The following is a 23755-nucleotide window of genomic DNA, read 5'->3' as shown; positions in this document are numbered from 1 at the left end:
TATGTCTTATATTTTAACCACTACTCTATCGCCTGTCACATGCCAACATCAAGAAATTTGGTGACAATTAAGAATGAGAGCGGGTGTCACCGTGGGTGTGAGTGACCCAGGGCTGGGCTCAGGAATATTTGAAAATGAAAAGGCCCTGAAGAAAGAGAGGTTTATTCCGATATATTTCTACTTACGTTTCTAAGACCACGTCTCTCAAAGTGCACGAGAACTCCCTGGGTGTTTTTTTAAAATGAGGATTTAGGACCTCATCTAAGGCCTTTGTAATCAGAATCTATGGGGGGCTCACGTGTGGCTGTATGAATAAGGCCTGGGAATGTGCATTTTAAATGCACTCCCAGGGTCGATTCCTGAGGCATGTTTACAGATCTGAGAATTGCTGTTACAAGATCTAAAATTTCACATGGTTTCATAACCTCTTCCCACACATGGCATGTCCTTGAACTCAATTTAAGATGCCAAACGACTTGTTCATTTCAAATTTTTCTGCTGTGCACGGAAATGTCTGTGCACTTGTGTTTAAAGAATCGCTTGGTTTGAATGTATTTTTAAATGCTGCAGAGGGGAGTGGGGGGGACCAAGTCCTTTCTGAGAAAGAATCGACTCATGGGTCCTGCGAAGGAAGGATGGAAGGAAGATGTCATAACTGCGAAGCCTGGCAGAGACGTTGCACGGTATGCTGAAGTCTGCTGTGCTCCAAGTGAGCAGGGCCAGACTGTTGAGGTTGCGCAGGCGGGGTTTCCATCCTGGCAGGACACTCCCGTGGGACTTGGTCCAACCCAGCGTGAGAAGGAAGGGAGTTTGGAGATGAGTTTGCCCCTTGGAGGCAATTAAAGCAGGTGGCAAGTGGCTCCTTCCATGTGATAAATCATAAGCCGAGGGTGGCTGGACGAGGCAGTGATAGATCAGACAAAGACAGCATTGCCTCCTGGAAGCTGTAGCTGGACGTTGGGTTGATGGAGAGCCTTGGTGAAAGCAGCAGTGTTTTTCTGGGCACAGCAAGGAAAGCCAAGGTTTGGTTAAGTGGTCATTGATAACAGCCTTTTAAAAGAGTTAAATGTCTACCTAATATGTTTTATGAAAGGTATTTTATGTGTGAGTCAGTGTTCTCTTAGTCAAATATTCCAAGTACTCAGACCTGCTTGGTTTGTGCAGTCAAGTGGCTGGTACCTAAATTGCAGGTTTTGTCCTTTGGCGGAAATGTAATACAGCCTGGATTTGGCAACAGTGATTTTATTTTCAAACGGAAGGCTAAATTTAGTGTGTGTCTTTACCAAACGAGTTTGAGATAAGTTGAAATTTACATTGGAGCTCTTGGAAATAAAAGTTCGCTTCCAAATACGTATAATGTACTGACATTCTGATATTGGTAGCATGCAGTGAAATGTTTGCTTTCCAGTGGCCGGACGGAATACCAGGCTACACATGGTGCCAGGTTACGAAGAACCAGCACCTTCGAGAGGAAGCCTAGTAAACGCTATCCATCCCGGAGACATTCGACATTCAAAGGTGGTGTGCTTTTCATTCTGTCTTGGAATTTTACATCATGGTTAAGTTGGTTAATAAGCCCCAAGGAGTTTGGTGAAGCAGTTTGTGAAGGAACTGTCTGCTGTTCTCTATCGTTCTGAAGCTTTTGATAAAACCCCAGTGGGATTCTCTTGGAGGGAATCAGGCTACTCTCACCATCCAGCTGTCTTTAGTCTTTCCCATTGGATGTGTTCATTTCCTTCTCCCCCTTTTCCATATTTCTTTTCTTGTACCTCTTTGCTTCTGTTGGACCTGGGACCTTAGGGATATCATAGGTAAACGTGTTTCTTGCCCGTGGAAGATGATGACATGTCTTGGAGGGAAGCAGAGTCCGTTCTCTCCTCCATCTTCCAGTTTCAACTGGGGACATCAGTCTCGCGCTAACCAGAATCCTGACCCCTTCAGAGCAGAACCAGAACTAATTAAATACTGGACTCCGGGCCCACAGTCAATCCAAGCACACTGTGCCCTTGAGTTTAGCCAGACCCCAGGATGCTTGCCCCTCCCCACCCCCCCTTTCCCAAACTCCCCGAGCTTTGTCTGTCATTTACTATTGTGGCCTCACACCTGCATGAGGCCTGGTACCCAGTTACAGGTTCAGTCAGCAGATGAACAAGCCGGGCTCATTTCTGTTTAGACCCGGCCTCCAGATCCCATTTCCTGGCTCTCCTTTGTCCATACTTGACTGCTGCTCCATTCAGGACTATCTTGTTCTTTTACAGCAGGACCTCTGCATCTCCCCACCCCACTCTCGTTCCCTCCCATATATCATTGTACTGGCCATTTCATATGTTTTTCTTGTATAACTCAGGACTTAGTGGGCCTTTGTGGGACCTGGCACCTGTGCTTTCCCATCTAGAATCTTTAACCTTGTGTTCCCCACTGTTTCCTTCCTTTTTGAACCAACGGTGCAATAGCGTGGCAGCCAGAAACTCTCCAAAGCCATTCTTGGCTGCTTTTGTGGGGAAAAAATTGCCCAGAGCCCAAGGAATGTGGCCTCACTTTCAAGAAAGACCAGAGGTTGAGAGGGTGGGGCTGTGTCCAGGGAGGGTGACAGGTCCCTGAAGGGTGATTGATTGCAGGAACTGGGAGTGATGAGTGACGGGGCGGGACCGGGGGGGTGGGGGGATGAGAAAGCTCTCTGTCCCAAGGGCTGTGTTCACCTCCCTGGGGAGCATTATTATGCTTGTGCACGCAGCCAGTTGGGTCAAAGTTGCCCAGAAACACCCCGGTCGAAGGAAGAACTTTCTGGTGGGGCCGTCCAAGATCGTGCTCCCTCTTTACAGAGTGAGCGCCCGGTCCTTGGAGGTGTACAGGCACAAAGGGAAAGGCCCCGCCATGTGGCTGCTGCAGAGGGGAGGGTGCTTGATGCCACGAGGTGGCCTTAGAGCCCCTCCAGACTCCAGGTTCCGTGCTTCTCTTCCACTTCCCTTCCTGGTCTTCATCCTCTTTCCCTCCTTTATTTTACTGACATTTTCTCCAGCCAGAGTTCCGGCATCTTTGTGAAACTTTTAACGATTTTCCATGCTCCATTTTTCAAAAAACGGAATGGTGTCTAGGTACACAAGCTCTGCCTCTGTCCATGGCCCCTTCCGCAGACTTGACACCCCGAACCCAGTCGGAGGTGTCTGCCCCGAGCTCCCCTGCACAGGTTCCTGCTTGTATTTCAGCCTGTCTTCGATCTTTCATGCCTCTGTCTCTGTCTGTGTCAAGACTGTGAGCTCCTTGAGAGCAGGGACTGTCTGTCTCTGCCTCCTAGGACTCCTGGCCCTGGGAACGAGCTCAGTGAGCAGGTTCTCAGTGAATTGGAGGGTGGGGCACGGCGGCAGGTGATTTACTTTTCCTCCAGAAAGGAGAGGTAGTCAAGATGAAGATTCTGCCTCCTGGGGTTGGGACTGCTCTGAGATCACAGGAATCTCTTCCCCGATCATTGGTAACAACTGGTAAAAATGGTAAAAAGTGGTGAAGCTCTCTAAGATGTCATACTTTTCTGTTTTTCCTTTAAAGCAAGCAACCCGATGATAGCAGCTCAGTTCTGGTAAGTGCCCCCAGAGTCCGGGTATGGCTCTGCTCTCAAATTACTGTATTTGTTTGCAATGTTGACTTTTTCCTTAATACAGTTAAATCACAGAGTGAAGCACCTGATGGTTTCCTCTCCACCCCCTTTTTCTGCTGCTTGGCTATACCGTCCACCTGGCTTTCAATAAGTACACAGTAGAATGTTCCAAGACAGTTTGTTTTTTTTGGAAAACACAGATGCTTTGTTTGGGTGGCTTTGTGCTTTGTGTACTGTAACAGTGGGTGATGAAGGTGATAGGAATGTGTATGACACAGTGTGCTAAGGGCACTGCAGGCAGTGATGGGAAAGAAAGGCCGTGCTCTTGAGCAAAAGCTCCCCGAGAACAAAAACTGGATCCGCTTAGTGACGTTCGGGTTTCATGTCATACAACGTAGAAGACCTTTATCAACACCCAGTGAAATTCCTGTAGGAAGAGAACTTGTCACAAGACTGAAACTCTAGCACCGGTGTCAACAAACTTTTTCCGTAAGGTGCCTGGTCGTAAATATTTTAGACATTGCAGGCTCTGCTGTCTCTCTCAGGACCATTCCACTCTGCCCCCGGAGCATGAAAGCAGCATAGACAGTATGTGAATGAACGACTCCGGCCGTGTTCTGATTAAACTTTACTCACAAAAGCAGGTGGGCCAGGTTCGGCCCGTGGGGCGTGGTTTGCCGCCCCCTTCTCCAGCACAGGTGGCCTTGATCTTTCCTGTACATTGGAATCACCTGCTGAGCTTTGAGACCCTCAGCCAGGCCACACCCCAGGCTAATCGAATCAGTCTCCGGCTGAGGACCTGGGCATCTGTGGTTTTAAAGCTTGATCTAGCCCAACCTCTTTGTTTTCAGATGAGAAAAAGGCCGCCCCAGAGCCGAGTTAGAGAAATGCCAGGGCTGGGCGGGAGGCCTCCTGGTCCCTCATCACTAACCCACGCCTCCACACGCCGCACTCTACCCACCGCCCAGGGCGTATGGCGTACCAAGATATGCTCACCTCAAAGACCACCCTCCCTAGTAGCCTGAGACCTGTGCCTGGGATGACCAGAGACTAACCAGATGGGGCTTCCAGTGGCTGGAGCTTGGACACAAGGGCCGAAACAATTATATAGTCTGTGATTCTCTAGCGTGACAGCTGTCCACTGAGGTCGAAACTCACATAAGAAAACAATTGTTTCAGGGAGAGAAGGAGAGTACACCAGGTGGGACAGTGCCCTCTTGGGCAGCACACGAGACTCACCTGGGAGCTTTAAACCATAAAGCTTTTCGAAATTTTTTAGCTTTTGATTTTGGCCCACTAGGAGAAACCTGCCATGGAAGCCCAGTACAGAGAACACACCAGAGCGGGACGGCTCTGGATGACACCGAGCAGGGAGGGGAGGGCAGGGCTGGCACCTGCTGCTCATCTCCACCGCCCGCATCCCACAGGCAGCCCCAAGACACCTCCAAGGACCCCAGGGTTCTGGAGAACGTAGCTGGCCGTTGTATCACACAGCTGGAAACTCAGCCTGGCACTCTGATTGCAGACGCTGCCCGCAGTGCCATTCGGCTGGGCGTCAAACGTCTGGCTCTTCTGTCTGGGTTCAGTTCTCAGCATCTCACGAAGGGCTCCAGGGTCCTGTTGAACTGCTATGCATCAGGCCTGGACCCCTGAGGATGGGAGGAGGTGGCAGGGATCCTGCATGGGTTAGTTTTAGGCCTGCAAGCTTGCCCTGTTTCCAGGATCCCTATGGCGGGTAGTATGCTGAAAGTATGCCTGTCAGCATGTCTTGTGTTTAATTCTCAGGGGCTTCTGAGTTACATTTCTTTCCTTTGCTAAGGAAGTGATTGTTTTGCTTGTTTGTTTTTCCCTAATAAAATTACATTTTCCTCTTAGCGTCTAGTAGAGATTATATATATTGAGAACCAAAATAAAATTAAAAAACAAATCTCCACCACACACACAAAAGAAACCCAGTAAGTATACCCTTTAGGAACAAATGAGCTAATAACCACTGTTTGCAGCTGTTCAGTTGCTCTTCACAGCCTGTGGGATCCTGGGGGTGGGGAGGATTTCTATGGGAGCCGGGGATGAAACCGTGCTCTGGGCACAGAGGTGATGCCAGGAAAATAGCACCTTGCAGAACACTTAGCCCTCCTGGTGAAATGCAGCTGGGGGTGAATCTGGCCCAGAGCCTGGCTCTGTGCACTGGCCCTCTATGAAAACTGGAACACAGGGTTATTTAGACCCTAAGCAAGACTCATAACCATGAAATGTTTTCCTCTCATTGCTGGAGGAGCAGTAAACCTTGATTTTGAACACACCACCCTAGCAACCTAGCCCGATGATTGTGCTGGGTTGGTCTGTGGTTTTTCTGGCAGATGCCGAGCTTGCATATTAAATACATTGTGTTTTGCACCAACCGTCTCCACCCATAGTTTTGACCAGAGTAGTTATACTTCAGATTCCATCAAAATAGGATCATGCGTGAAGAGCCTGGAACCTTTCCACAGGTTCTCAGAGAGCCAGTGTGGCTTAGCGGAAAGGATACCGGCCTAGGGGTTTTGCAAATGTCAATTCCGGTCACGGCGCAGCCATGGACTAGCTAGCAAGTGTCCTAACTTCTCTGTTAGGCAACCGTTCCTTTATCTATAAAATGAGGCGGTAACATTTATTGACCTCATAGCCTTATTGTGTGGATTAAATAATAACAGATGTGAAGTTCCCAGTACAGAACCTTACGTGGAATGAACATTCCAGAATGGTGGCCACATCATGGCAGCATTGTTGAGAGCAGTGGGACCAACAGTAGTAGATGGTCAGAAGTGGCTGGTGGCCCTCCCTCGAGCTGGAGAAAGCCCCGGGCATCACTGGAGCTGCCCGGTACCGTGGGCCACCCGGCAATGCCAGGCCAGGCCTGGAATGGGAACTAAAATTATTTAGTTTGCCCAACTGAAAGGACCTCCTTTTTGCCACCAAAAATAACATTACAAGCACGGTTCTGGAATATTACCTACATGTTTCTATTTGTGAGCTCTAAAGTGACGAATGAGAGCTGCTATTTGGTTTCCCCAATTATACGTTCATTTAAGCTGCTAGTAACCAAAAAGAAATAGTATTTGTGAAAGTTGCTAACAGAGTAGCTAGCACCTAGGATTAGTTTACAGCTGTTAAATAAATCAGTAATAATGCCGCTTTACAACCTGTTACATTACAGTTTTTCTTTTCTTTTTTTAGCTCTAAAACAAATCCTGAAGTCCATAATTACCAGGTGAGCTATTGCTTTTAAAGGTTTTCATGTCACACGTCTTAAAGTGTCTAAATTTTCCACACTGAGCAGTCATTGCGCTTATAATCAGGTTTTGAAGAAATAACAGCAGTACATGTTTTTTTGAGAAAACAGTAAGAGGAGAGCCTTCTCCCCTGACCCCTGCTTCCTCTTGGTCATCTGAGCTGCCTGTTTTTCTTAACCTTGTGCACTGGCAAGCGGCAGGGATATATGTTCTAAGTTTCTGGGTGGTCAAACACAGCCTCTCGGGGGCACTCAAGTGAGGCCATTTTTTGTCCAAGTGTGTTCTAGGCCCAGGAAACATGAGTCCCTGGAGATGTGCTCCCAGGAAAGGATGTCTTGGTCACATGTTTGGGAAATGCTGCGTCCTTCATTCCCTTCTTGGATCTTATGGTGCCCATTGGGATGTCAAAAGTGCAGGAAAACCCTTCAAGGAAGACACGTTTTATTTTTTTAAATCCAGTGTTTCCGCAAATCATTTGACTGTTGGACAACCTTCCCACCATAAGAAAAGCTGGCTTCCCCCACCACTTTCTGTTGGTGGTGTGTTCATTTCCATCAGTGGAATAGTGGTTTCTAGAACCTGCTTTGTAAAGCACTGTGCTAGGCCTGTTGCCTGCAGAAGGAGTGGAGATGGGTTTCCATGGCTGATGTTCTGCTCTTTCACAGGATGACCATCAAGGCCCGAACCCCCTGCCTGCCCACCAGCCACTGCTGTGGGTAGCTCTCGCTGGCTGTTTGCAGCCTTCTGTAACCTGGGTCCAACTTAACTTTTCTACGTTTATTGTCCCTGCTCCTTAGCATACATCATGTGTTCAGTTCTTAGAGAATCACATCATTTTTTTTTTAACATCTTTGTTGGAGTATAATTGCTTTACAATGGTGTGTTAGTTTCTGCTGTATAACAAAGTGAATCAGCTATACGTATACATATATCCCCATATCCCCTCCCTCTTGCGTGTCCCTCCCACCCTCCCTATCCCACCCCTCTAGGTGGTCACAAAGCACCGAGCTGATCTCCCTGTGCTATGCGGCTGCTTCCCACTAGCTATCTATTTTACATTTGGTAGTGTATATATGTCCGTGCCACTCTCTCACTTTGTCCCAGCTTACCCTTCCCCCTCCCCATATCCTCAAGTCCATTCTCTAGTAGGTCTGCGTCTTTATTCCCATCTTGCCCCTAGGTTCTTCATGACCTTTTTGGTTTTTTTTTAGACTCCATATATATGTGTTAGCATACAGTATTTGTTTTTCTCTTTCTGACTTATTTCACTCTGTATGACAGACTCTAGGTCCGTCCACCTCACTACAAATAACTCAATTTCGTTTCTTTTTATGGCTGAGTAATATTCCATTGTATATATGTGCCACATCTTCTTTATACATTCGTCTGTCGATGGACACTTAGGTTGCTTCCATGTCCTGGCTATTGTAAACAGAGCTGCAATGAACATTGTGGTACATGACTCTTTTTGAATTATGGTTTTCTCAGGGTATATGCCCAGTAGTGGGATTGCTGGGTTGTATGGTAGTTCTATTTTTAGTTTTTTAAGGAACCTCCATACTGTTCTCCATAGTGGCTGTATCAATTTACATTCCCACCAACAGTGCAGGAGGGTTCCCTTTTCTCCACACCCTCTCCAGCATTTATTGTTTGTAGATTTTTTGATGATGGCCATTCTGGCTGGTGTGACGTGATACCTCATTGTAGTTTTGATTTGCATTTCTCTAATGATTAGTGATGTTGAGCATCCTTTCATGTGTTTGTTGGCAATCTGTATGTCTTCTTTGGAGAAATGTCTATTTAGGTCTTCTGCCTATTTTTGGATTGAGTTGTTTGTTTTTTTTGGTATTGAGCTGCATGAGCTGCTTGTATATTTTGGAGATTAATCCTTTGTCAGTTGCTTCATTTGCAAATATTTTCTCCCATTCTGAGGGTTGTCTTTTCGTCTTGTTTATGGTTTCCTTTGCTGTGCAAAAGCTTTTAAGTTTCATTAGGTCCCATTTGTTTATTTTTGTTTTTATTTCCATTTCTCTAGGAGGTGGGTCAAAAAGGATCTTGCTGTGATTTATGTCATAGAGTGTTCTGCCTATGTTTTCCTCTAAGAGCTTTGTAGTGTCTGGCCTTACATTTAGGTCTTTAATCCATTTTGAGTTTATTTTTGTGTAGGGTGTTAGGGAGTTTTCATTCTTTTACATGTAGCTGTCCAGTTTTCCCAGCACCACTTATTGTAGAGACTGTCATTTCTCCATTGTATACTCTTGCCTCCTTTATCAAAAATAAGGTGACCATATGTGCGTGGGTTTATCTCTGGGCTTTCTATCCTGTTCCATTGATCTATATTTCTGTTTTTGTGCCAGTACCATACTGTCTTGATTACTGTAGCTTTGTTATATAGTCTGAAGTCAGGGAGCCTGATTCCTCCAGCTCCGTTTTTCTTTCTCAAGATTGCTTTGACTATTCGGGGTCTTTTGTGTTTCCATACACATTGTGAAAATTTTTGTTCTAGTTCTGTGAAAAATGCCATTGGTAGTTTGATAGAGATTGCACTGAATCTGTAGATTGCTTTGGGTAGTATAGTCATTTTCACAATGTTGATTATTCCAATCCAAGAACATGGTATATCTCTCCATCTATTTGTATCATCTTTAATTTCTTTCATCAGTGTCTTATAGTTTTCTGCATACAGGTCTTTTATCTCCTTAGGTAGGTTTATTCCTAGGTATTTTATTCTTTTTGTTGCAATGGTAAATGGGAGTGTTTCCTTAATTTCTCTTTCACATTTTTCATCATTAGGTATATAGGAATGCAAGAGATTTCTGTGCATTAATTTTGTATCCTGCTACTTTACCAAATTCATTGATTAGCTCTAGTAGTTTTCTGGTAGCATCTTTAGGGAGAATCACATCATTGTTGCCCCATAATTTTTTCCCACTGTTCCTTGGCCCACACTTGTCTGCTGGGAAGCTGTCACCTCCACAGAGCCTTCTCTGAGCCCCTTGATTGGAAATCACCGGCACCAGTGGTTCTCAGCCCTGCTGCATGTTAAAACCATCTGGCAGGCTTTAAAAAAATAATTGGTGCTTGGGCCTCAGCCTGGACTGGTTGAATCAGAAACTCTAGGGTGGGTGGGATCTGGGTATTGGCAAGCTGCGGTGCCTCTCTAAGGTGGTTCTGATGAGTGGCCAGGTGGGGGCCCTGAGCTAATGATGTGTCCCTGGCTTCCCAGCTTATCACGTGCTGAGAGGCAGCATCCGTGTCTGGTGACCCCCTAACATGGCGGCCAGCTTTCTTGTCCTGGGCGGGTGTGAATGTCCAAGGGACACTCCTCTCCTGGGTTTCTCTGCCCTATCACCAGTCTGGTTTTGAATGTCACAATAAAACTACTCCATGATGAGTTCACTTTGGAGCCTTATTCTAATCAATCTCTTTCTGGATCTAACCAGTCTCATTACTGTAGATATTAACTCCTTAGATGGGGGCAGGGATCCCAGTATACATTATCTTTACAAGACCTCCAAATTATGTTTCTGAAGAATTTTGTGATATCGCCTTCTGTACATGAAATCTTATTCCCAATGTGCAGAACCTGGACATGACTTCCGAGTTGTAGGGAATTAGTGTAAAAAGTGCTTTGCACCTGGTAGGGGAAAGGCCAGCTTTCCTGATCTCCTTGCTGCCTTTGGGTTCTTGAATCTTCTTAGAGATTTTTTTTTTTTTTGTTGTTGTTGGACTTTCAGGTGTGAGTGGCTAGAATGTTGTTGATGGGTGATTAGCGCTTGAAGGGGAGAAAAAAAATAAAATAAACAAAGCAAAGCATTCCCAGCTCAGTGCTGCCCTTGCCCCAGCAGCCTCGCAGGTATGCCCTTTCTCTGCATTCTCTGCTCAGAGTGAACGTCAAGGCGATTGTTCATTGAAATCAAATCCATGACAACTGTTACCTGGATGTTGTTCTTCTCTTAACATCTTTGGCAACCACTGGCCCTCTGCTCCTTGCCAGCCTTTAGAGGTGCCGTGATGGGAGTAAATTGACCAGGAAGAGAACATCCTGAGAGGTGGCCCGGTAAGCATCTGAGCGCTGAGAAAGGTTTCCAGGAAGGTGGTATTGCAGCATTGGTGTTACTCTGAGCTCAGCAAACTTAGCCGAATGCAAAGGACGGATTGCTGTGTCCTTGATGGGAGCACTATTGGCATTTGGAGAGGGACAGTTCTTCATTGCTTGGGACTGTCCTTAGAGTTACAGGAGGTTTAGCTTCCCTCTTCTCTGCCCAAGAGTTACAGGTAACCCTCCAGTCATTGTGACTAGCAAAACTGCACATACTCATTTCCAGTTGTCCCCAGGGAGATGTAACGGCCCTGGTTGAGAACCATGTGGGTTAACATGAAAAAATACTCCTTGACAGCTTTAGAGGGTGTATAAATTACCAAAGGAGACCAGGGAAGGTTCTGGAATATCCTCCTTCCAAGTCTCTATGGATAAGGTGCCCACCTCTCTCCAATGCATCTGGTTTGGTTGTGTTTGAAGACAAGGTGTATAGAATAGAAGGTCCACTTCTATTCTAGGTTACTTTCTTTTGTTCAAGACCCAGTTGGTGGAGCCTCTTTTGGGGCCTTGGCTGTATGGCCAAAACGCCTGAAACGGTCCAGCTTTGGGCAAATCATCTATCACCTCTGGGTTTCTGTATCCCCTAAGAGAGAGAAATATGAAGTGACTATTTCCAGGAGATTCTAAAGCCCTGGTCAGCTTTCAGATTCTGCCACTGAAATGTTTTCTCCAGGTTCCTCTTTCCAGTAGGATGTCCTTTGGGGGCTGTGGACTTGCTGACAGGCATCCTTGAAGGAGAGGGGCCACTGGAATACAGAATAGTCAAGGAGGGCATCGCAGGTCCATGAAAATGGAATGAACAGAATTGCTGAGAATTTTTCATAATAGAGAATGGACTTCTGCTTATTAACCAGAACAGCAGGGAGGGAGAAGAAGGGGAAGAAATAATTAAAAGAATAATGGTGGCAAGCCTGTGGTGACTTAAATGTCAGGAGAACCTAATTTGCCCCATAGAAAATTTAGCCTTGAAAAGCCCCAGGGCTTCTGACAGAGTCTGGGACCGCTGCCCTCTGCAGGCCAGAAGTGGACTAGCAGGCAGCCTGCCACCCACCCAGGCCAGCCTTTGTCTTCACCCCGGGCCGTTTTGTGAGTCATCAGTCCGGATCCATTTTCTCATGTTAAAATGGGCAAACTACTTCTTTCCTTCTGTTTTATCAGGATAATGGTGCTCTGGATGGTTTGGGGTTTTGTTTGTTTGTTTCTGGGACGGGGGCGGGGGAGTGTTTGTTTTGGATCACATTTTAGAAAGTTTTTTTTAACAAGAGAGAAAGAGTTCACCCAGAGTCCTGCTGCCTTGGCATCCTCTGTTCAGTCCTTGTCTGTTTGCAGATGCAACTGTTTACACACAGTTGTCGTCATTTTCAGCAACGACAGAAATTGTTTCTAAAGAATAAATTACCCACATTCTCCCCGTCTCTCTGGCCCCTTCCATCCGGTTCCCTTGGGAGAGATGAATATTGCCTTGCCTGGGCGCTCTAGGGCACCCTTTCAAGGCAGATGCCTTCCGCTTTCTTCTTGGAGGGCAGCCCCCAGCCTTTGTCACGGGGGAAACGTGATATCCTGGGAAACGTGCGCTCCCCCAGCCAGGGTTCAGTAAGAGCCTCTCCATTCACATACGGTGAAGACCACTGAAAGCAAAGGGCATCTAATAATCGAGTTTGGTGTTTTATTTCTAGCCCCAGTATCACCCCAATCTCCACCCCAGCCAGCCTCGGTGGCACCCGCACTCTCCAAACATCAGGTAAGTACCTGAGCTCATAGAGCCGTCCTTTCCCAAGCTCTCCTTTTCTACTTAGTTATGAATTGAAATTCTGCATCAGAAACAACTGTTAAAGAGTTGTCTTGTCCTGGAAGAGATGAATAACTTGCAAAGCAAAATAAGCCGGTGATGGGTCTGGATTTACTAAAGTTATGCTTGACGAAATAAAAATGAACTGGGTGGGGTTTTTTGTTTTGTTTTGTTTTGTTTTAGTCATTCTAACCTCAGATATTTTGGGTTTGGTTTTATGTTTGAAATGTTACTTAAAATTTCTAAGTAACGTTTTCCTGTCCTGAGAATCCATTTACTAAAAATATGACTAAAGCTCAGGGACTTTTGTTGTGGGATTTTTTGAAAGGATTTTTTTTTTCCAGGGATGGGGTGGAGGGTTGCTTTTTGTGGTGATGGATCTTTTTCTAAACCTAGGGGTCGGTAAACTTTTTCTGTAAAGGGCCAGATAGTCAATGTTTTCAGCTTTGTGGTCTCTGTCACAACTACTCAACTCTGCCATGGTAGCTTGAAAGCAGCCACAGACGATACAGAAGTGAATGGGCCTGATTGTGTTCCCATAAAGCTTATTTATGAAAATAGACAGTGTGGGATCTAGGCTGAGGGCCGTGTTTACCCACCTCTGCCCTAACCTACCACAGTCCTTCCTAAGTAAACTGGCACCTGCCTTGTTGCATTTACGGTTAAGCTTGAGATTTTTTTTAATGCCAGCTTTGTAAAGGCAAACGTTCCTTTCATGATTTGAATTTCAGATCAGTCTTAATTGGTGTTTATGTGTGAAGCTCTTTCAGAAACATAGTTGGTGAATTCAGTTTGCATAAAGTTATTTCTCAGTGAGATTGCTAGCCTTGCTCCTCGAGAAAGTGCGGCGAACGGAGTGATGGGAATAAATCCATTGAGAACAGGGCAGATGAGAGCAGTTAGTTCTTGATAGTTCTTACCAAGTTTGCTGGGGATCCTGTAGGACAACAGTGCAGTTTGATCATAAGCACTTGATATTCATGTAACATTTAAAAGCAAGTTAAACTAGTGAAGTAATACTTCTAAATGTTTCTGTGTTGCAAAGACCGTTTCTTCTCCAGACATGAGACACAGATTTATAGAAATGCTTTTTAATTTAACCTTGTGTTTACAAAATTTAACACTGATTTTTGCCTGTTTTACCATATTGGTTGCCTTGCGAGGCAGACCCGGCTGGGAGTGCTAGGGAGGCTGGACCAGTGCTGCTTGCAGGTGGCCCTGCTGCCTGGCAGCATCAGTGTCGCCTGCAAACGTGTTCATGCAGAGTCCCAGCCCCACCCCAGACCTACTGCCTCAGAATCTCTGGGGGTGGTTCCCAGCACATTGTGTTTTATCAGACTCTCCAGGAAAGGAGAATTATTTGGTCCAGCACTTTTGGAAAATGCTGCACGGGGCGTTCACAGTGTACAGTTCACGTGGCAACAGCTCTCGAGAATTCCCGTAGAAAGGGAACCTTTTTCACCACCACCTAGCTTTCCCCAGACTGACTTGATCATCAGACACCCTTTGAGGGATGATGGCACAACCATGGGCAGAGCTGTTCTCGACCTGGAAGTTGATAGAGGACCCGCATCTGAATTTTTAAAATACTTGAAAGTAGAAAATCCATTCACTTCCATCTGAAAGCCATCCCCATTTATGTGGTTCATGGTTGTTCTTGTCCGTTTCCTTTGTGCTTGTGTTGTTTCACTCACCTCTCTGAATTGTCTTCACACCCCCACTAACCACTCACTCTGCGAACAAAACAGGCCATCCTTTCAGGATGACAGGCCGCATTGGAAAGCATCGGCCAGTGGAGATGACAGCCGTTTCGATTATGTCCGCGACCAGAACCAGAAGAACTTAGGAGGAATGCAAAGTATGATGTATCGAGATAAACTCATGACTGCACTTTGAGAGACTGAAGCGTCTTACTTCCATTCACCATCATAGTTTCGTTACATCCCATGGAAAGTGTCTTGGCATCCCGTGGACGTGTTTGTAGAAATGTCTTCTAGGAATAGTTCTGAAAGGTGTTTTCAGTGTCTGTGTAAATATTTGAAAATAACCCCAATAGGTAGTCCTAACTTACTGTTGACTGCATTCTCAAAAAATGAAGGTAGTTAAAGGCTCAGGAATCGTTTTGATATTCTGATTTTAAAATTGGAGTATAAGTCTGTGTTTATCGTATTGCTGTGTACCTGATGTTTCTTTGTTATTTAATGAATGGGACCAAAGAAAACCAGAAAAACTTGGAAAGATCACTCCGTAGAGAGTACCATATAGTACAGTGGTGGGAATTGAGGTCACCGGGGCCCAGCCTCTGCCATTGTGTGATCTTGGACAGACCATCTCCCCTCTGTTGGCCTCATTTTCCCCGTCTGAAAAGAGCAAGTTGGACTAAATGATCACAAGGTCCTCTCTAGCTCTACAATTCTGTGATTTATCAACATTTAATATTCTTAGGCTGAGGACATAACATTCAGACCTTCTTTAACAGAGGGTTACCTCTTTCAAAAGCTGAATAAAGTATATAACATGTTAAAGGTTATATCAATACAGGGAGATTTTGAATTTCCTATCTTAAAGCAGTTTAGTCACTTTGAATTCTCGCAGTTTTATTAATCAGAAATCACATAGCCTTTATTTTTATAGAAGTTGCTGCTCAAGTACAAGAATAATTTTTTAATGTCTTAACGATTGGTGCTGCTAACTCGCGTGCTTTCAGAAGACATAATTATGAATGCACACTGTCAGAATATATAGAGTTTGAGGGTTGGTTTTTATCCTAGGCTTCATTCTTTTAAGAAGCAACATGCAATATGAGATGCATTTATGGCTCAAATTGAAGCGTGTAAAATTTTAGTGAAGTTGTGCCAAAGCATCCCGTGCAAGAGGATAGGAGGGTGTTGCACAGTCTTTCTGTAGAACCAGAAATCAATATGTTGCCTTTTAGGGTAGAACTCTTACCAAACTCTTTATTTCCCACTCCGTTTCAAGCCCCCGAGTAAGACCTTTTTTTCCTCCTGATAGGTAGGCCTGAGATACTTTCCTTAGTATTTTTGTGAAATCAATTCTTGTGCCATTTTTTATATATGTAATTGTAATTTGGCCCTTTTAAGCCTTTTTTTTAAAAAATGTGTTTCCCTCCCTTGAGATAGTTTATTGCAAAAATCTGATCTTTTATTTTTTTTTATTTTTTTGGTTACCACAAAAATCTATCCAGAAGGAGGGAATCCGCTGCACACCCTGCACAGTGGAGTTGATCACCTATAAACGCTCCCTAAGATACATGTTTACAGGTGTATTTCCTTTTAGCAGATGTTTTGGTCCTCAGTTTACGTGCTGCATACAGATAATTGTGTTCTGAATCTTTTGATTTCATTGATACATTTTTACAAATGTGTTTCTGAGGAATAAAGATTATTCTTGCTTTTTTTTTTTTTTTTTTTTGACTCCATCTTCCTTTTACGCTGCACAAGAGGTATCATTTGTGGATGAAGTAGGTGATGGGACTTTGGAAGTCTGAAGGTGAACATTCAGTTAGGTGGCATGGAGCAAACTCATCCTGGAATGAGGTTGCTCTTAGGAAGGGTGGCCCTTCTTGTAGGCTCCGTGGCTGGGGTGTTTATTCATCTGGGGCAGCTTTGGTGAAGGTTCTGATCACAGGTGGCAGTGGGGTTTCCGCTGTAGCAGTCCTGTGGTGAGGGTGGGTGTTTGCCCTGGCGACTGCTGCTGTTCCCGGCAGAGAGACCTCCAAACCTGTGTCTGTGGCCTCCTGGAGATTGTATACGATTATCTAATAACCTCTAATAAATACCTTTCTGCCTAAAGTACCTTGAGTGGATTCAATTGTCTGCAACCAAGAGGTCTAACCAGCGTGCATACATATGACCTCCTAATTGTTAAAGGAAGCGTACGGTTTTCATCCTTCAACTTGGCGGACCTTTCTCTACTGCATTTGACAGTGGTGACCACTCGCTCACAGCTTCTTGAAACTAATCCCTTGATTTCTGTGATCTCTGCTTCTCTAGCCCTTGGACTTTTTCTTCTGTCTTTGTCACAGCCTCTTTTTCTGTCTTCCTGTTACATATTGGTGTCCTCCCAGGGTTCTTCCTCTGCCCACTGCTTTTCTCCCTGATCACAGTCTACCTGCCCTTCTCGTCTTGTCAAGATTTTATAAGTGCTGTTGACTCTGGAGCTATTATCTCTAATGCAGACTACTCTGTGAGTTTTCATACTGACGTTTCAACTTGTGTATCCTTGTACACCTCAAACGTCACATGTCAAAACTTAAATTCATCCTCTTTTACTGAAAAAAACAAAACAAAATAACTTCACCTGAATTCTCTTCTTTCTCACCATGGTAAGCATTTATACATCATCCACAGCACCTCTCCCTTTGCCACCCATGTCCAGGCGGTCCTCAGGTCTGTTCAGCTTGCCTCCTTAGTATTTGTATGTAGCCCTTCCTCCCTCCTTAATCAACACTGATCTTGTAGCAGCATCTTCTGTCCGGCTGAGAGGTGCTCTTGCTGATCTCTCTGACTCCAGTCTCCCGACGAGCTCATTCTCCTCACAATCACTGGAGTGATCTTTCTAAAACACCATCTGATTGCGTTCTTGCAGTGCTTGATATCTGCCAGGGTTCTCCATGACCCGCAGGATGAAGTCCAAGGCCTTCTCTGGAGTTCCCCCGCTATCTGCTCCTGTCCTGTTGCTCTAGCTAGCGTATTTTCCCCCCATTTCTCACCCTCCTGTTTAAACTCCTACAACACCAAACTGCTTGTAGTTCCTGGCATTCACCATACCCTGCTGTTACTCCCATCTGTGCCTTTGCAAATACTGTTCTTTCTGCCGAAAATGCTGTCACTCCCGTCCTCTTTGCCCAACTCCTGCTCATCCCTTAAGCCTCTGCTCAGACGCTGGCTGTCTTCTCCCAGGGACTCTGACTGCCTCCACCCACCTCTGCAAATTGGGCTAGTTCCTGTGCTCTGCTCCTCTACTCCCCACAGCCCCCGTGTATATCTATGATGTATTCACTATTTTGTGTTAAAACTGCCTTTCTTATTCATCTCATCTTGGAGGCTGTACGTTCCTTAAGTGTAAGCTTTGTGTCACGCTCTCCTTTGTTCCCCGGTGCCTGATGAGTAGCAGGTGCTCAATGAATGTCTGTTCAGCAGATGAATTATTCTGCATTCATTCTAAAGGAACCACCTAACCAGATAACAGGCAGGGATACATCACTCCTGAGCTGGTCTGAAGGTATCTGAACAGCTGTATCCCGCTGGGAGCATCATCTTTTGAGCAGGACTTTGCCCACCACGAATGTTCTGGATTCATCTGCTAAATGTGACTATTATTCACTGTGCCCACGGCGTTCCCATTGGAGGCATCGCTATAATTCTGAGTGGGGCAAACGACGGTCCAGCCGTGTGATACTGGAAACGCTGGTAGGTTGACCCTGATCCACAGAAACGTCCAGGGGCTAGTAGCCAGATGTGTGCTTCAAACTCTGCATACGTCACTTCACTTGATCTTCCCAACTGCTCTGTGAGGTGGGTGATATTCTTTTTACACGTGGGGAAGTTCAGGCTTAGGGTCTAACCAAGCAGCTTGCCCATGGTCACTCAATTCTGACTTCAAAGTCTGTGTTCTCCGCTCCTGTGCTTTAATAAGGCCTCTCACTGCTAATTATTCCACCATGTGGGACCCTGTCGATCCACATCTCCAGGAGACTCTTACTAGATGTTGTTGAAGAGTTCACTACACTGAAATCCAGAACTACCAGAAAGCCACCTCCCACCACTATCAGTGTAGTGACTGTCCGTCTCTCCTCCACACCAGTGGTCTATAACCTTGTTCATCACCATCACCAGTGAGCTAGCAACACTTCCCAATACCCCACCCGTCCCCCCATCCCTCCTCCAGCAGTCTAGTTACCCTGTCCATGCAGGCATTCGTGTACCAACAGCCCCCTTTTCAAAGGAGCGGAGATTGAGCGTTATTTTCTTAGTGAGCCACTCATTTGAGATGATCCCCTTCTTCCTTCCCGAGAGCTCACAAACTGGTCATTTCTTCTGGAATATTACCTGCCAGCAAAACCAAACTCAGTATTTCATAAACTAATGGAATTAGCTTTTTGCATTTTTGAAACTCAGTTACTTACTGGTCTTGATCATCCACTGTTTTTCTGTGATCCCTGAGAATATCTAACAGTGAATTGACGGTATTGTCAGATCGATGTAATTCGTGTGGACTGGAGGTCTTGAATTACCTTGTCCTTCAAAACCCTCTTGCTTGTTTCATTTCTTGGTCTACCACTTCCACTGAAAATAGTCCTCCTTAACAGTGAAGATGAAAGAGTAAGGACAGTGCAGGAGTCCTTTGTTTTTCTTGCCTGTTAATATCCCAGTATGCTTCCAGGTCAGTGACTCCAGCCTCCTGGGTCCTGCTCTGAACACAACAGATGATAGATCCTTTTTGTTGCCCTTAATTTTCCAGCTTTTAACTAGTCTTTTAAGATCTGAGCTCATCAAAGAGCTCCTTCAGCAGCCGTATTGATCCATTTGGATGAGTATTTCCCACACATGGCTCTAAGTGAATTCCCTGACTGACTGAATCTTCCAAAAGTACCAGGTAAATATCCTAAATAGCCCTAGAATGATTTGCTTCCACCGTTTTGCTATAGGAGGCAACAAATGCCTAAGCAAGGTATAAGGGGGCAGAGATAGAGAAAAAGCAAACTGCAGCTAAAGAAAGGAAAGTCCCTTTGTACATGAAAGGTGGCACATTTTAAGAAGCCCCAGCGATACCTAAAAGGTGAAACAGAGGTGAAATTGACATTCAACTGAGACTCCACTAAAGAAGAAATCCTCAACAATTCTGCAAAAAGGCCCATTTCCCCCCAAATTAGGAAGCCAAATAATCGCTTGGACAGCTTGTTAAAAATGAAGATTGTGAGGCTCTATTTAGGTGGTCGGGGTGAGACCTAAGAACCTTTCTTTTAGTGGTCACTCCAAGGAGAGTCTGAGGTGGGCAGGCACAGGATCACACTTTGGAAAAGCACAGCTTCCTGTATTGTTATGTTTGCCCTTGTTTTAGTGGCTCAATTTTTAACTAATTAGAGGCCAACTCTTTTTCTTAGAGACATGGTGTTCAAAAGTAAATGGACTGGGCTTCCCTGGTGGCGCAGTGGTTGAGAATCTGCCTGCCAATGCAGGGGACACGGGTTCGTGCCCCGGTCTGGGAAGATCCCACATGCCACGGAGCAACTGGGCCCGTGAGCCACAATTACTGAGCCTGCGCGTCTGGAGCCTGTGCTCCGCAACAAGAGAGGCCGCGACAGTGAGAGGCCCGCGCACCGCGATGAAGAGTGGTCCCCACTCGCCGCAACTGGAGATAAGCCCTCGCACAGAAACGAAGACTCAACACAGTCATAAATAAATAAATAAAAGAACGTGAATTTCTTTTAAAAAAAAAAAAAAAGTAAATGGACTGGGACTTCCCTGGTGGCGCAGTGGTTAAGAATCCGCCTGTTGGTGCAGGGGACACAGGTTCGAGCCCTGGTCCGGGAAGATCCCACATGCCGCAGAGCAACTAAGCCCGTGTGCCACAACTACTGAGCCTGCGCTCTAAAGCCCGCGAGCCACAACTACTGAGCCCGTGCGCCACAACTACTGAAGCCTGTGCACCGAGAGCTCGTGCTCCACAACAAGAGAAGCCACCGCCATGAGAAGCCCGTGCACTGCAACGAAGAGTAGCCCCGGCTCGCCGCAACTAGAGAAAGCCTACGCGCGGCAACGAAGACCCAACGCAGAAAAAAATAAAAAAAAAAAAGTAAATGGACGGATACATCATAATAAGCAGCTACATCTGTCTGCTCAGCATAGCTTTGCACTTCCTTGGGCTCATGGTGAAGCAGAAGAATGTAAGAATTCTAGTGGTTCTTTATATGGCTTTAATTTCATCACAACCTCCCTCCCCCAAAATCTGTCAAACCAAGACTTAGGTCATTGTTGGGCCCTCCTGCTGAAGTGAGAGGCTAGTGAATTCCAACCACTCGAGGAGGAGAGGGCATAGCACACCCCAATCTAAGGACCCGTGCCGAGATTAGAGCCCACGGTGGGGTAACAGGTGGAAGTTTACAGAAGCAGAATGGCAGGATGTTGCAGGCTGATGAGAGAAGACTGCAGAACCCAGTGTGGAGTGGTGCTTTTGTTGGAGCAAGAGCACCTAGTTCTCAGACTAGGTGAAATGTGGACACGCTTGGAATCTCAGGTAGTTTGAATCCCAGCTTTGCCCCTCACTAGCCATGTGACCTTTGGCCAGTTTCTTATCTTCTCTATGCCTCATTTTCCTCATCCCAAAATGGAATTTAACAATATCTCACCGTTATGAGAATTAAATGGCACTGTATGTGTAAGGTGCTTTGCACAATGTTTGATGCTAGCTGGTAGCAATTTTTAGCAGTTTTTGAGATTTAAGGCCTTAGCAGTCCATGTAGTGAGAAACAGGACAAGGAGATTCAAAGTCTAGCTCAAGGAATGATGTATCTCCTAGGTTGACGGGTTGAGATGTATGGTCTAAGTTTAGCAACAGAAAGGGGTGCTTCGTTCCAAAGGAAAGATCAGATGGAAGAGAGTTCACACAATAGGTAAAGACACAGCTCTGAAACTCTAACAAGCGAAAAGAAGAAACAGCATGGGGATGTTTTGAGAGGAGATAAAAGGAAATAGAAATGATATTTCTGTCTGAGAATACGAAGAAATAACTGTCCAGGGGGAATGTGGGCAATGCTTTCCGACCTGCAAATGGGAGAATGGCCCTAGAGAAGGAATTGGTAAGACCACAGAGAATCCATTCTGCTGGGACATTTGGGACTCAGAAGTTGAGAGAATTGAAACAGATCTTCTGCTCAGTTCCCAGCCTGTCCCAACTTGAGATTTCATCTTACACAAAGCAGAGGAAGCTTTTAACTATTTGGAGACTAAGTAGAAAGATAGTAATAAAGAGAACTGCTGTGCTATTCAACCTTTTTTAGTAAGTAATACAGACAGTGGTAAAAATTCAAAAATATCCAAAAGTTACTTTTCCTTTCCACCCTCTTATTCCCTAGTTTTCCCCAGAGACAAACATTGTTCGCATTTCTTGTCAATCTAGAGCTATTCTGTGTTTAAACAAGCACATATTTATTTAACCAATCAATACTGATGGACATTTAGGCTGCCCTGAATCTCTAAGATGACAGCTTTGCCGCCATCCTTGTACACGTCATGCACTTGAGCAAATCCATCTGTAGAATAAATTCCTTACAAGTAGAGATGCTGGGCCAAAAGGAATTGTGTGTATTTAATTTGGATATTGCCTAATGAAGTTTCCCTCCAAAGATATTCTACCTGATTACGCCTCTCCCCACTATACACACAACAGCTATTTGACAGGGCCTCTGCGATCCCACAGGAAGCATGCACCTAGCCTTCGCTAACTTTCTTAAAACCTTGTTAGTCTGGTGGGTAAAAATCAGGATTTCTGTTTCAATTGTATTTCTCTGTAAGCAAGGTGGCACACCTTTTTATCGTTTTGAATGCCATTTGTTCCTTGTTTACTGTGAAACATCTGGAGGCCCTAATCTTGAGTCATACTCTTTAATAAAGATCAGACTGATGAAGTAAAATCCGCCTTCTCAGCCTTTTTATAGTGAAGAAAGGGAAGGCTGGGAAGAGTCGATCTTTACCAGACATTCTGTGAAAGCAGCTTTCCAGAGGTTCAGGTAACAATCAGCATGATATCTGCATGCCCTGGAGATCTGAAAAAGGAAAAGGGGCAGCATAATAATAGCCAGGATGAAGGAATTGATTTCTAATAGCCATGTTTCCTTTCCCTTTTGGGAGTTGATTAAGGACTTTACACTCAGACACTGTGAATTTCCCTGGTGCATTTGATCAGGGAAGGACGGATTTACATTTAATTACAATTAAAATTCTAATATATGGAATCTAAAATCACAGCCACATCCCAAAACTCGCCAGTGGTTTTATTGGGGAAAGGCTGCAGAATTTAAAATACCAAACGGCTCAGTCTAGGCAATCCACTAAAAAGGGTTAGAAAATAATTAGAGGAACATCCCCGTAGGCTCATGTTACAAGAAACCTGCAGAAACCTACCTAATCATCCCCTACTGAATAGTGAATGGTTTAAACCTCCACTTTCTACAGCTGAGACCTCAAAAGCAAGAGGTGTTGCTATGCTAACGGCTCCACTAGCCCGTTGCATTCCGTGGCTGGATAAAGACGCTGTAACTATATTAAAGGCAATTTTTAAAGCCCTTAAAATTAGGCCCAGTGTATGGCTTCAGAGGCTAACTAGGGAAGTTTATAATAGAAGCTTCTGAAGAACCTCCAAGAATTGGGGAACAGAGAGAGGACCGTTTGAAGAGATTTTTAAGCACGAATGAAAACCAAAATAGATTAATCCCCATCTGTATCCCCTCAGAACCTCGTACCCCACATTCAGTTCCTGCTCACACTTGATCTTGTGCAATTAGAATGTCCAGGACCTGCCCTGAACAGAGTGTGCATTTCATTCATCCAACCTGAACTTCTTTCTGGAATGAATAATAATTTCATTCATTTGGGTGAGTTGGATGGTGTCTGCCGAGTGGAAAGATAACACTCGCAAGCTCATGCCCGATTCTGCCATAACTCTTGCAGAGTGCAAAGGGTGATAAAGAACGGGCTCTTTGGACATTATTTTACACACTAGCAGCTGTGCTTTCATGGCAACGATAATTTTGTCCTACTGTTCCTTGTGGGCTCCCGTGTGATGCTATTGGGGTATGCATTTAAAGCAGTGGCTAGGGGCAAGTCCGTTAATGCTGTTCCCCACCTGAAGAAAGAAAGAAAAGAAAAGGAATCTTCTTTTAAGGCAGAGTGAGCACTGAAATACAGAAATGAGAGGCAAAAAGAAAATCTGTAAGAAACCAAGGGAAAACAGTGTTGGATTTGTTAGAAGTGAATGCT

At 45.1% G+C, this 23755-nt stretch overlaps 1 protein-coding gene across 4 annotated transcripts in view; it reads left to right on the top strand.

Moving 5' to 3' along the window:
• EPB41L4B (erythrocyte membrane protein band 4.1 like 4B) overlaps positions 1-23755 on the top strand; it is a 144324-nt gene that overhangs the window by 65591 nt on the left and 54978 nt on the right. For 3 of the 4 annotated variants that reach the window (XM_028165458.2, XM_057548537.1, XM_057548535.1), the window contains exons 12-15: positions 1409-1518; positions 3544-3574; positions 6809-6842; positions 12643-12707. In XM_028165458.2, coding sequence (XP_028021259.2) covers positions 1409-1518; positions 3544-3574; positions 6809-6842; positions 12643-12707 — 240 coding nt within the window. Of the gene's footprint in view, positions 1-1408; positions 1519-3543; positions 3575-6808; positions 6843-12642; positions 12708-14503; positions 16556-23755 lie in introns of those variants that run through there. The other variant, XM_057548538.1, reaches the window with a different exon arrangement.

This window comes from Balaenoptera acutorostrata, chromosome 6 (assembly GCF_949987535.1).
Source record: "Balaenoptera acutorostrata chromosome 6, mBalAcu1.1, whole genome shotgun sequence".
In the NCBI taxonomy this organism is placed as follows: Eukaryota; Metazoa; Chordata; class Mammalia; order Artiodactyla; family Balaenopteridae; genus Balaenoptera; species Balaenoptera acutorostrata.
The sequence above is the reverse complement of the archived record's forward strand: the minus strand, read 5'-3'. Positions and strand labels throughout refer to the sequence as shown.